At 39.0% G+C, this 15,023-nt stretch overlaps 1 protein-coding gene across 3 annotated transcripts in view; it reads left to right on the forward strand.

Moving 5' to 3' along the window:
• The window catches only part of LOC117157219 (ras-related and estrogen-regulated growth inhibitor), an 89,660-nt gene that overhangs the window by 22,019 nt on the left and 52,618 nt on the right, over positions 1-15,023 (forward strand). Inside the window, exons 1-2 of one of the 3 annotated variants that reach the window (XM_033335092.2) lie at positions 8,214-8,435; positions 11,889-11,965. In XM_033335092.2, coding sequence (XP_033190983.1) covers positions 8,433-8,435; positions 11,889-11,965 — 80 coding nt within the window. In that variant the 5' untranslated portion in view covers positions 8,214-8,432. Of the gene's footprint in view, positions 1-8,213; positions 8,436-11,888; positions 11,966-15,023 lie in introns of those variants that run through there. The other 2 variants (XM_033335093.2, XM_033335088.2) reach the window with 2 other exon arrangements.

The following is a 15,023-nucleotide window of genomic DNA, read 5'->3' on the forward strand; positions in this document are numbered from 1 at the left end:
TACGAGTACAGAAAGAACGTAGAACATCGATGTAAGGCGTTAATTAAAGGATAAATTTAATTCACGATTCTAAAGCATAATTATGAAAGATATAAAAAGGATCTTAGTAATTGAACAAAGGAAACTTGTGCAATTTGTCAAAATAGCAATTAGATAATATCTCATATGTATAGTTTATCGGATATAACTTTACGAAAAATGACCGAAATCGAATTCGAACGATTGGACTCTTTGCATTTTTAAATGTAATCTCAACGACAAGAGCAGATCCCAGAAATACGATGGCGCCTAGCTACGATAGCGAGTCGATCTCTCGAGGGCGTATTCCAGCGTCGGTTACAGAAATACGCGCAACGAGAAGGAAAGACAAGACGTGGACGCGGCAGGAGTGGAGGGCGGAGATTTAAACACTCGATATGAAATAGAGCCTATGGGGAGGATCGAGAAGAGAATGCAGATCTCTCTCATAACTCATGCAGGCTATCTTGCTATAATAATTGCCGTGCAGCCGTGTGCGAGAGACGCCACGGATATCCGCCCGTGGAAAAATCCAAGCAGGTGTGTCCCATCGTCGCGATAGCTTTTCCTTGCCCTAGAGATCCGGATAAAGCTACTTTAATTAATGTGGCGCGTTTGTCTGGCTGACCATTTGGACTAGTTCGTCGACGATCGTAAAACAGCGTGAAATTTTTCTACGCGTCGAGGCTATTTCGAGTAATAGCTGTAACCGTTAGACGAATTGCGGAAATATATGCTACGCTGGTCCATTGCTTTCAGAACAGCAACTGTTAATGATACGTGTGTTACGTTAAGAGACGAATGCCGTTCAGAGAGGATTCAAGATCGAATAATATAATTTTGAATATTAATTATTAACTTTAGCTCGAGTGTCAACAAATTTAGTTTTTGCATAGCGAATCTAATTAATTGTTGCAAATGGATCAAGACCTTTCCCTGGAATCTTTAAACCGCAGTTCAAGTTCAATGGTGCTCGATTATTTTCTCTCGACGTTTTGCTTCTTCCTCTTCTTTCTTTGCTTCTTTTAACCAGAATTTCACGTTAAACGATGTTACGTGGAAAATCGCGAAGCCAGCGTGTCCACGCTAAGCAGGCGCCCTTTTCGGGCATTGCACGTAGATTTCGTTGGAACTTGGCTGGGTTACGTGGGCGGTAGATGTTTGGAGGAAGAAGAGTTGATTCGGTACGAGTCTGTTGAGGAAACAGCTTGTTCCGGTGAATGGAGTGTACGTGCTTGGAGCAAGGTCTGCTGGATTTCGATTTGTTTTCCTTTTTTTCATGAACGTATACGGGTGGTAGAAAATGGAGAAATATTTATGTGGACGTTGAATGATTTATGAAATAGTAATAAAGATCGTGTTCCCTTTGCCGATGATTTAATAGCTGCGAGTGTGTGGTTATGCAACGTGGTTATCTAACTCCTAGGTTTCGAGGGGCGATTCCTTCTTTTTTCTACGTGAGATGCAGTATTATCACGTGAAACGTAATTAATAGGCGGTGTGATAAGGAAATACACGTGGAAGGTAAGATACAATGACCTTTTCGCCATGGAAAAATACAGAAATAAATTCCATATAAAATATCGTATAAAATGTTGTAAGTAGTAAAACTATTTATTTTAACATTTCGAACTTTCTATCGTAACGTAGATTATATCTCAAGTTATAACCGTAAGTGCCAATTACACAATAGTTAAAAAAAATAGGATTCTAACGCGCATTTTTTTACCATTTACTGTTTTACATTTATAAAGATTTCAAACGCTGAAAGAACGCAGTTCAAATCGTAAGTAATATAAATTCCAAAATTAATGGAAACGTGTCTTTTCCGTCTATTGGGAATCTTCGCTTTCTCCGTTGTAAATATACGTGTAAAATTTTTACGAAAATTTAAAGGCTGATCATTTCTATGATCTATGAATTCTTTATTCCCGAATAAGATAGTACAAAAATTACTATACACGAAAGCTCGCATCAATACGTAATGTACCTTCTCATAAAATCTCCAACGATTCGTTTAAAAATCGTCGACAGGAAGCACGACCGTAGAGCTCGACTTCCGGTCCGCGATTTTCTTTGTGGCAGGTGATTACGATCACGACGTTAACTTTTACGAACTTTTATCGCGGAGGAAATCTCGAGCGAACCTCGCGGACGATTGAGATATAACGACATCCTGCAGGTCTCTTGGCTAACTGCACGCGTCCTGGCTTTTCTCCTCTCGTTCTGTGGGCGCGTGGTCTTTAACAATACGAAACGCAGTTGCAAGAACGGCATGTTTCTTCGGAACAATGTTACGAGCGTCGGTTCTCGTTCGTTTTTCACGGAACGGAAGGCCGCGAACGGGCGTAGATAGTGTTTAACGCCGTTCTCGGTCAATGTTCAAGAGCTGTAATTAGAAGGCTTGATGGATGGTGCTAGACAAGAAAGTGGATGAAAGTCCTGTCCCGTCGACGATCTATGCGTTCTTGAATACCAGTCGAAACAGTTATCTCCGCGAATCTAGCTTCGGGAACAATATTCGATAAATCTTGCAAAGATTTCGAAGGAAGTGGAGTGCGTTAATAGCTGGGTAGTTCGATGTTGACGATTTTTCCATACTTTCTTTTCATTTTTCACGATGGTTTCTAACAGTTACACAGGGTGGCTCGTTAGAGATATACGCTGTCTTAACTCTGTAAGTTTTAGATCATATCGTAGTTGTTGTTCCTTGTAACAGTTTCTAGTTCGGATACTTGAAAATTGCTCGTACAACACTGTTCTAGGTATAAGTACGTATAATACTATTATAACATTAAATGATATAATATAGTATGATATAGTGTTAATATGTTAATAATTTTCTTATATGAAAAATATAAAAATGCGTGTTGGTAAAAGTTCATGACATAGCACTTTTTTTTTATAAAATATACATAAAACAGTGGAGTATTCAAGTTCGAAAGCCAGTCAAAATTATTTTCTTCCTTTTATTCAAGCAAAATGTATGAAGCGATTACCATAAAATAAGTATGTAGAAAGATATAAAGGAGCCAAATATTTGATTCATAAATCGTTATAGCGACAATTTCTCAGTCTGATTCTTCGACATGTTTCTCTCTCTATTTCTATCTTCGTTCGTTTTACCTTTCTGAATAATCAGTAATAGACGCTACGTATGCTCGAAAATTATTCAGCTTTAATTCGAAGAATCAGGTTAAGGAAGTATCGGTGTTATTTCTTTTTCGCGTAATAAGACGTCTACGGAAAAAGGCCAGATTTACGTAGTCCGCCCTATCTTCCTCGATGCTTCAGCAGTCGATAAATCTTTGAAATTCTTTCACGATCGAACCGTATTTCAAGCGTCGACATAACCGCGGATTATATACCGTAAGGATCTCAGGAAGAGATCAAACGAGTCGCTAGGCTCGATCGAAAAGCGCCAACAGTTTATAAAACCGAAATTTACGATTCCGCGTTACTCGTTAATCGGGCCGGAATTATTCCGTCCAGCTGGAAGATATATCGCTGGAAAAACACCGCGTTCCTAACCGATTAACTACATATATCACGAAATTACTCTGCTGGAACTGATTGATCAACCGGATTAGAGAAACTCGAGTGTCGCCGTAGGCCTCTATGTCGCGTGTCCCATGACACCGTTCTGGACCCTCGTTTAGAACCATCCAACCACCTCTTTTACGTCTATAATGTCCAGTTTTCTCATCCCTTCTTCGCGATACGGTCACTGACAATGTGAATCGATCGATTTACGATATTCGGTGAACTGTTCCGTAGATAATACACGTGATGACGTCGATTAGCGAGAGAGAAGAAACTTCATTGACTCGTGATTACGGGTATTTACCCTTTCGTTTCTACGAACGCTTCAACGAGTTAAGAAAAATTCTGTTTTCTTGGCTTATAAAGGCACAAGGTTGCGGGCGAAAGTATCGCGCGGACGGGTAGAAGTTGACTTTTCACGTAAAAATAGATCTGGTATCTAGAACGCGATTAAAACATTTTCCACCCAATGTATATATATTATTTATGTACTTTTTGAATCGTTAAAAATACAACTGAAATCTGTATGTAATTGATTCGATGGTAAAAATAGAATAGAATAAGCTTGAAGCTGCGATAGTCGAACTGTCAATGTACACGATATATTTCACCGTTTATCACGCCGATAATATCGACTTGAATAAGCTACTTTGAATGTGGGTCGCTTAAGAGTGGTTCGCAATAGAATTTAGCGAATTACGAGAAAAATTGTTTACGAGGAGAGTGCAAAATTCTCGAGTTATTTATAAAGACGCTTATAGCTGGTTAATTTGATCCAAAGAATTCTAGCCTTACCTTATCTAAATTTCGTAGGAGATTCTAACATATAGATGCGTCAGGCACGTTATCAATATCGATATGCATTAAAGTATAAAAACTAATTTACATAAAAAGAGTGAAAATTTAATAAATTTCACGGTGGAAAGACGGGTAATCGGTGTTAAATGAAACCAGGAAGCGGATAATCTGACGCGTACCGATCCAGGGAGAGATAATCGCTTAATCGACCCTTAAAGCCGAGTACGGATGACGTTGTCAGCGACGAGCCAATGTCCCGTGTATGGTCGATAGATGAAAAACTGGAACGAAACCAGGGACGGTATACAGGGCAATTATTCCATGCTCCAGATAGAGCGCGACCATGAGAGGGTCGTAGCTGTAAACCGGACAGGAAATGTTTATGGTGCGATTTAACCTGTAATGTAACTACAGGTTAGCTACGAACCCAATAGTAGTGTTTATTTATTTCAAAATGTATTTTTACGGTGGTAATTAAATTTTCTGAACATCGCAGGAAAGAATAGTAACTAAATAGCCAGCCATATTTTTTATTTTGTCTGTTGTTCGTCCAATTCTGTTTTACAGTAAATATATACCTACGTGACAATAAATTTTCGTGTTATCAAATAAGACATTGTTAGTTTTACGAGCATTCACGTCGACCTTTTTATGGTAGAATATTGAACTTAGGACAATCTTCTATATTTTACGTTCAAGGACACGAACGAATCTTTTCTTCCATTGAAATCTTCATCAGCCTCTATTACAAAGATACTCGCCGAATTCCATCAGTTGGCAAGTGAAAGAATAGCAACAAATCGAATAAATGTTACGTAATTACACATCCTACGGAAGTTATATAAAATGCCCAATAATTACGTATGTCACTGCTGCAAAGAAAACTTGCCTACTTGCCCGAGGAAAATTCGCTCCTTGCAATAACTAATGAAATAGAAAGCCGAGTTTTCTCCTCTCCTGCAGAAATCCCGTGAATTTTTCGATCGATCGCGCGAGGTCGAGCTTTATCCGGATTGCACTCGCGATTGATTACCCGTTCTCCGACAGAACAATCTGCATGGATAGAAAGTAATGGTCAATCGAATATACAGGCACGAATTAAATTCGATTCCTCCTCGAAGAGTAGGAACGAGGTCGGCGATTCTTATTGGCAATAAGTTCGATAGGTAATGACAAGAGATATCGTTTCTTCATGATCACGAGCAATAATCGATACTTTTCGTCTGTAGCTGCGAGGGAGCCGCGTGTACGCTACGTGATCGTTTCGATTTTTCGATTAACAATGCAAATCCGTTTCACCGACGCTCATATTGCGTGGAATAATTCTGGATGATGAATTAGAAAGTCAGCTACGGCAAGTGTACCGTGTGTCGTCGTCTAGGTTTCGTAGATGGGAACGTTTCGTTCGTGGTCCAAGAATTGGACTCGGCAAAGATTAGATCGTGCATCCCGAACGATCCATAGATCACTCGTGTTCGATCGATGGGTCACGTAGTATTGTACGTAAGCAGATATGGATTTCGAGAAAAATTATTCTTTCGTTTTATTAGGTCGATTGCTCGATATTCAATTTGTTTTGATTAGTAAAATATATTTGTTTAAAATTTCTTTCTTTCAGCTTATTTCAATATGTATAGTCTCTATAGAACGAGTTTTCCGAAACGAATTTTCCAAAATAGTGAAATGGTATAAAATTGTTGTGTAGAAAACACACTGCAATGCTTATACATAATGTGTCGTAATGTATAAGCGATGTATTGAAAGTTCTACGTACTCAAAATTCATTCCTCGTATTATTCATACATAATTCATTACTACGTCGTTGAATATTCATTACAGTCAAACCCAAACAAATCTAACCTGCATTTATTACCTCGATACGAAAGACTCTCATGTAATAGACAGAAAAATGATAGATAAATATCTGTGGCTATTAAACAATTTAGAAATTAATACGATTAATGGCAAATTAATTAAAATACACTTTTCGCTCATATTTTAATTTGTTTCTTTATCTACTTCATCATCTATTTCTTTTTATATTTTTCATAAATGTATATGAGATAAATTTAGAAATATAACGTTTTACATTATTACAAAAATCCTTCGAATTTCTATCGAATTTTCATCAACGAATATTAATTTTGTTCCCAAAAGACTTATACTCTAAAAGCTTTTCTTACTGAATTATATAAGTTAATTGGCTATTTAATGAAACTTATTACGATCTGTACGAAACTTTTGTGAAGTTTCTTAAAATTAGAAATTATCACACGTAAAAAATACTGAACTTAAAATTATAATCAAAAGATCACGGACAAAAGCTATTACGTTTCAGATAAATTTTTCAAATATTAGATCCAACTTACAAAGATAATCTCTTATATCACCAGAAATATTCCTCTTATTTCTCTCCTTGTACAGAAACAATTTTACTATCTAACGAGCCTAACAAGCACGTAATTCTCCACGCAAAGATCAGCTGGAACACCAACAATGAAACGGCTAAAGAGAAGCCTGATAAGCCTCGACTCCGGTGAAACTGATAATACGCACCGTCTGGTGCCGGCAATTCGCCACGTTTCACCCGATAGACGCGGAAGACGCGATTGGCAGACGCGAAATTAAGTTTCTATTAAAGCCTGGCGATTTTTTTTCGTCGCGTCATCACCCACACGCGGCGCCCTCGAGGAAATAATCGACTGACCCACGCGCAGCTTTCACCGTTCGAGGGCGTTTCTTCGGAAAAGTGATCTTCAAGCGTGCACGAACGAAAGTGCACGCGAAAGGGACCGCGGGAATCACCAGGCGTATTTTCGATTCGTTTCACGCGTGACGCGCGCCCGCGCCAGGAGAAAATCTACGATCGCACGCGACTACTGGCCGATTCGATCGCCGGATGCGATTTTTCCGCGGATAAAAGAATCTTCGTATGTTATCCAATTCGATCGTGGGATTTTTGTGGCGAGTAGAGCGGGCATCTTTATACAGATCTAGATTTTTATGAGCGGGCCGTGGATATTTATGCATATTTTTATTCATATTTATCATTCTTTTCGTTTACGTATTTATTATTTTTATCCATATCTTTATGAAGGTAAATAAAAATGGAATTTAGGTAGGAGATGGTTTCACCTATTAATATGGAATATTTTAGATGTCTTTACATGCATTTCTGAGATTGCAAAAATTTTTTATAACATTTATACAGGTTGTAACAGAACACGCTGGACCTACTTTGGGTCTGAGCTGATTGTGCAACTTAAAAATAATGAGAGAAGTACATACAGATATTTATTCTACCCATCTTCGTTTATGAGATATAACGAATGTCCTGTTTTGATTTTGTCTTGTCTAATTACCTGCACGGGAGATGCTAAAAATGACCACGTTGCGTCTCAAGGAGAGTCTGTAAACGTCTTGTCATGGATCCGGTTACATTCTGGATGGTTCTTGATGTTTAACAAATTTGTTGAAATCTTGTTCAATTGTAAACCTCAATATTCTCATAAATGAAGCCAGATTGAATATATATTTTATACGAATTTTTTTTATCGTTCAACTCTCGAAGTGGGCCTCGCATGTTCTGTTATAACTTGTATATACAAATAAATTAAGGTACAGGTATATTAAATTTCAAATCATTTGGTACTTTCGTATGTTTACACTAGAGCTTTGTTTTTGTGAACATGCTCGACGAACTCCAATAATAATAGCTATCCCCACCAACTGCTCCTATTAATTCCGATAATAGGAACCGACGATCGGACACCTGAGGTCGAACAACAATTTCGGTCCAAACACTCAGTTGCGTATCGAACGCGTACGAGTTCGGAATAGGCGTTCGTATAACAGTACAACTGAAAGTATGTTGAAGCGTAGTTTGGCTAACAGAGGCGCAGTAGTGAGTTGACATAACTGAATAATATCTTGTTCGTCTAATTTGGCACATGCTAAATAATTTAAGTTGTTCGTATAAACGTGGCGTGGATAAACCAAGTTTTTCTGTACAAGAATTTGATGCTACCAAAATGAAATGCGGCACCTGATAAGAAACGTTTCATTGCAGAGTAATGGTACATACAAATACCTTTTTTAACCAATTTATCTGCACGTCTAGGTGCTCTAAATATACTCCACTCATGTTAACATTCTAATACAAATGATACGCTTGAATGTACCATCAAGGCATAAAAAATTAGAATTAATTAAGGTTACGATTAAAAAGATTAAAAAGAGATTACATCTTCCTAATAATATCCATTTATAATGTTTCAACGTCCCTTCTTTATTATCGTTTGACCTAACGCTGCAGCAATTGACGTCTAGTAACCGTGTATTAGGAAGAAAATTTATCCGATTCATCGATACGCGAATGATGTTTAAGCGAGCGAGGCAATCGCACGAATCTCTATGTGATATCGTTTTAAAGAGTCTCGATTACTGAAAGTCTTCGGTCTGGCATCCCGTGAACATTTTTTTGCGCGATGGCAATAAATTCTCCAGCGCTCCACTTGGGTCAAATCGCTTCCCTATCAGCATTGTCCGGCAATAAAACTTTCTCGAGCGTAACGGCCGCTAATGCAACGAGCATCCTTATTTGCTTGTTTCCGCGCGTTCAATGTTTCGACATCGTTCCCAACGAGGTGTTTATGAGTTCGTTTATCGTTTATTTATTGTATCCGCCTTGCCAGAGCTACTGTGCTCGGCGCAGCCTCGCGTTTCTTTCGCGAGCAAATACACGTTTCCTTCTCTCGTAGCGAATATTAATTTATTAATTTCGTTTAAAGGTTCTATATACGCAGAGCCGTATGTCAGAAGGTTTCCTGCTGAAGTTGAAGCTTTTTTTTCTTTTCTTTTTTGTAGAAATAAAAGGAAGTTTAGTTTGATATTTAGTAGAACTGCTTGTAGTGGGTAGTGTTTCGATCGTTCGCGGAGAGACGCGATCGCGAGATAGCACGTCAACGAGAGTTGTAAGTTCCCGTTACGATTAAATAATCGACGCCACGAACTGATCGATTCCCTTATTTCGATTAGGATAATAAGGGTAGTTCAATGAATTCCACAGAATTAACACAAATAAATTAACGTTTATTTTAACAAATTATCAACTAGGAAGACATAAAGAGAACAACAAAAAGAAATGTAACTGCGTTTTGCTTGATAAGTAATGCGCGATATATGAGATGTGTTGACGGTTCGGCTTCTCGAAAAGTTCTGCACGCCTTTCGATTTTTTCCGTTTTTTCTGGAAGGCGACCCCCACTACGTTCGGATCACGCCACATTCTTTTACGCGAGGTAAAATAACGGCCACGAGTCGACGTTTCTGGAGGTCGCCCTGCTTAATGAACCATGCGCTTGCCACTACAATGTTTGTTTGCCGGGCAGCCGCGACGATCCGTCTGCGACATTATAGTGCCGCGATCGACAGTTAAGAATATGATCTATGGTAAGCCGCATGGCGTAACAGGTAGAACGAGACATTTTTCATATTTTGACTGGTGGAATTATAAATTACGATGCATAAAGATTATGAAAATTAAAATTACGACCAAGTATTATTAAATCTCATCTGAATTCCTGAAACTAAACATTATTTTAACATTCAAGTTACTTACGATGGTATCTTACAACTAGCGATTTTCAAAAATAAATAATTGAAATTAACAATGTTAATCGTGAAACAAATCGTAAGAACAGAGTTTGTTGATACACTTTATATTGAATTTTGGTTTTTTCACGAAAATTTAAGCCCGCGAAAGGACTCGGAACAATCCACAATAATATTAGAATAATATCAAAAAGAAGCTAGTTACAGTTATCAGTTAGCCATTTCACAATTATAAATAAGACAGAAACCGTAATTATCAGTTAATTAACTATTCACTTGAATCATTGAAAACTCTTATCGTATAAATAGATTCTGCTTAACGAGTGTCACGATTTGAAAATGGATTTTTCGAAGGATGTTAAGGACTTGCATCGTGACTCGATGGCGAAAGTCAACGCGTCATTGTCAGTGAGCGGCGTAATGACAGAGCGGCGCGACGCCCGGCGTCAGCGCGTCAAATCGGAATTGTCGTTAGTAACTGGTCCGAGACTTTCGCGCATTAGCCGCGTTTTCTATTCGCGGGAAAATCTCTGTTCGATATTCACAGTTGCTGCATGTAAGAACAACGTAGTTCGGCTAACGAGCGCGTGGGATTCTTCTACCTAAAGTCGAGTTTCTTATCTTGCTTTGAATTAATCATCAATTCCGATTTTCTCTATTTGTGTAGTTAGAATAACATTTGTAGAGATGCAAAGAGATACCTCGAAGATAGAAGAAATGAGCTAAAATATAGAAGAAACATGGACAAAATATTAAACAGATCGTCTTCGAATTCTCTTTCTCAATCGCAATCATAACGATGTTTTAGAATGTTTTATAAATTTCGTCGGTTTTTTTCGTCAAACTTTCACATGGAATCACATTTAGATGTTAACTGTTCTATTGGTAACTTATAAGATTTCTGTAATCTCTAGAATTTGATGAAAACTTTTTACGAGAATTATTATATGAATTTCATTTATATACTTTATTGGTGTGAATATTTCGTTAAGCTACGATTATCTTAACATCCTGTCTGATGATACCTATTAAATGCGTACTAATAGCATCATATAATAAAAGACATTGAGCTCTTGTGTTTCTAATGGAACAACAGTGTACTGCACAAGCGCGTTAACGGTTTCTTAAACTACTTATTTTACGTTCAAATAGCTCCAAACTACTAAACCACTCGCGCAGACCAACATAAAACTTCCAATTACTAAACTACTTACCCTACATTCTGGTAGTCGTAGTATCAAATTTTAAGTTCAAAGTTTTAACGAAGCACAAATCCGGCTACCAGCCTATCGTTCCAGATATCCTCGCGGTCGATCTCGAAACGCTTGCCTGCGTGTCTCACCTGGTTTTTTACCTGTCCCTGATTAATCGCGATTTTCAATTTCCTCCATTTGGTCGATCAGTTTGCTAGAAAGTTCTGTCTATGGCGCTTGAGGACAGCGAACAAATAACAGACGTAAATCACCACCTGGCTCAGCCGGAGAACGAGGATCGAAGATGAAACAGGAACGATTTCAAGAATTAACAGGGATTTAGTCCGGCAACTTCTCGGTTCTCACTAGCATTAATACCAGGGTCTAGTGCCACTCAAGATCGATCTCTCTTTCTCCTGGTGTTCAGTTTCATTTATCGTTTCATAGATCAACCGACCAAGGACGCTAGGCTAGATCCGACGATTACTCGTTCGCTAACCAGCGTAAAGTTTCTTCCTCTCTCTCTCTTTCTCTCTTTCGATCCTCGAAGAGGACTGACGGATCGATTTCATTATTCGTGGCGAACGAGCTCGTACGTCTTCCCTGGGTTTAGAATCCTCTCGCTAACCCTGTAGACGAAACGCGGCGATAGGGATATTCAGGAACGCCCCGGTGCTATCATTCATCAAGGCGAGTCAGCGTAATCTCGTTCTCTCTGTTACAGATTTCCTGTACCGGCACAGCGTTACCATCGATAACGTTAGTACCGAGGTGGAGATACTGGACACTTCCAGGTGCGAGGTAAGTTCTTTGTCGTTTTTAAACGTTCGTTCCACTTTCAGAGCAGTTCGACGAATTTTTGTTTGTTCGAGGAGCTTGTGTTTAGCATAGCGTAGGATTCTGTGAATGAAGTTAGTTTTTACATAATATGATTCGATATGACAATAGATGTAACTTGCGTAAATGTAAAATATCGAAATAATTTTACATTTTTATGGAAGCTTCATTATTGTGATTTAAATGAATCGTTATTACGTATTAATGTTTGGGTTATAAATAATATATTTTTACTGAAATTTAATGCGAACTGTAACTTTGCAATACGCGAATGAGGTTCACTAAACACAAATTATGTACAATAGTTCAATATTTTACATCAAACTGAGCGAATAGCTAGTGTTTATTTAAGTCTTCAAACAAGATTACACTGCTGTTCTAAATAAATATTGAGTTCCTCTCTCTCACATACCACATAACAATGCAAAATTTAGAACTTCCCCAAAAAGCTATTCTATGCCTAGCAAAATTCTTGGCGCTAATATCAAAACCAAAGTAAAAGCTACGTATTTTGTCTTTACTTTACGATTACAAATTTTCCGTTTCAAATTCCATGATTCAATTCACTTAACTCGTTAACGTTTTCACTAATCACGAAAAAAGCTGGAAATTTCTCTAATACGGGAAATGAGAGAGAGGGAGAGAGAAAAGCTCGTACTTCGATATCTCGGAAGTTGGACATAGAGCTTAACGAACGTACCTCGCCGATCGCAAATTATCACGAAGATATTTTTCGTCTGCGATCGACGGCGGAAAGAAGTCAGCGCCTAATGATCCCGCGGGATTATTGATGGATACACGACATAGATTGGCGTTAAAATCTCACTCGGACGCGAGCGCGGTGAAAATGTACATTTACGGCCGTACGTTTATTTGACAGACTGATTTGCCCGCGTGAATTATGCCCAGTCTCGTGGTCGGTTGTAAATTATCCACGGTTACAACGGGATCGTCGGTCTTTGATTTCTGTTTTATGTTGCTGTCTCGCCAGCGTCGCGGTTTTTGTCAAATTCCACCGTGAATTTGCCAACATTTTTTAGACAGTCTCGTTCTAGTTAAAGGGTGTTTCGTAGAGAATGACATAGGTTTGAAATAAATTGTATTCGATAGGTTTGAAGGGGTTGAAGATGGGGAAGAAGGGTTATAAATAAATCGGGGTAAATACGCGAGTTCATATTCAATTTTTTGTTTTATTTATACATTGTATGTTATCGAACGTCATGTATATTCCTCAAATTTTTGCATTATATATTACGTAAGTAATAAATATTAGAGCGTAATACTTACAGGAAGTTTAAATTAATCAACGTATAATACGATACATAAACATCCGTAGTTCGCGAGAAAGGATTAATTTGTTTGAATTAATATAACACACGAAGCACGAGCTCTATATATACAGCGTGATCTTCTTATTTGACTCGAATACGATATAGATCGTGTCGTTTTCGTTATCGTTTAACCTATACGTACATACGCATATATTCACTTCAACTCTGATACGTGATCAATATTGACTTCTGATAAAAACAGACACGTAATGACACCGTGTTATCGTCGGATGCAACGAGACCGCCACTCGACTCTTAACTTTTTTAATCCCAAATAACATTCCAAATCCCAAGGTTAATCACCCCGAACCCCAATTTACTCGCCATCCTCCGAAGAAGCACGAAAAGAACGAAACACATCGACGCGGTTGTCGAAGTCGTCTAGGTTAGTAGTCATCGACACCGATGATCGAACATCGTTGTCGATCAGCGTCGAGGACCAACGACGACCAACAGAAGTCCACATTCTACTCGAAAGTCTGTTTCGTCTTGCATAGAAACATCTCGCAACGGTTAGGGTAAACGCGTTCCCCGTGCTTGTGTTTCCTTTTACATTTTTTCGCGACGGCGCATGGCATCGGCGCCTTTTATATTTATCTTCCGTCGACGCCTGTAAACATCGACTATTTCAGCACCGCGAGACGTTCGCGGGCCAAAGCGCGCAGAACACGCTTTTTCTTCCTTCGTCCTCCTCGCTCCTTCTTTCCTTTCTCCCCTTGGCTGGTCTCGCGTCGCGTTCATTGTGAAAGTCACGATGAATCATTTGCTTGCTGGACAAACTCCGCGTCTCGCGATACGCTGCTTTTCATTTAGCCTAGCTTTCTGCTCGTACGTTCCTCGTCCTGGAATTCGCCGACACAAACAGAGCACCTCTGTTCTTGATGAAGTCGTCGCTGATTCTATCGCGAACGTTTCTCCCCGGGGAAACTCGAGTTCATTGTTCAACAGAGAAGTCATCGATCGATTACCGCGATTTTCAAGCGATTAGAGGTTGCAATGGGACGATCACGACGATCGGTCTCTGGTTTTTTTTTGCTCGCCGTTTCACGCTCTTTGTTGGGATTAAGTTTGACGTATTTCACTCTGCTGTTCTCTCTTCGCTTCTTCCTCGCGTTTGTATCTCTTTGGATAGATCGATAGAAAAGTAACAACTACAGCGGAGAGGATCAATCTATAATCGTCCACAGGAATGTTTTACCTTCTTGCATTATATATGTTCCCATTTAACGATATCAAAATACTGTCCTTTATAATTGTTCGTAATGTTTGAAAAGGCCTCGATATTCAGGCTCTAATCTGTAGAATTTAAAAAGCAAATTCTCCTCGCTCTACTCGAACCGATATGCCGGCGCATCGCATACCGAATTCCCGCACAGATTTCCCACAATTTCCTCGTCATAACTAAAATTCCATCTGGCGTACACCCAATTCCGAAATTCCTTCTCCGGTTACACGAATCTGCCCCATTTGCTCCGCTGAAACCCTACACCGATATTATCCATATAATGGGCCAAGCACTAAACAACGACGGTCCCAGCCTCACCTTCTAATAGCAGGATGATTTATGCACGGTTTTTAAAGCTCTGCCTCGATTCGCGACCGGTGGCAATAATTTACGATGTCGAGAACAATGGTCCCTCTCTCGGCTCTTCTATAACAGAAAAAGACCGCATGGCGGAATCCCAATGAGG

The sequence above is a fragment of the Bombus vancouverensis genome, chromosome 15 (genome assembly GCF_051014615.1).
Source record: "Bombus vancouverensis nearcticus chromosome 15, iyBomVanc1_principal, whole genome shotgun sequence".
Taxonomy (NCBI): Eukaryota; Metazoa; Arthropoda; class Insecta; order Hymenoptera; family Apidae; genus Bombus; species Bombus vancouverensis.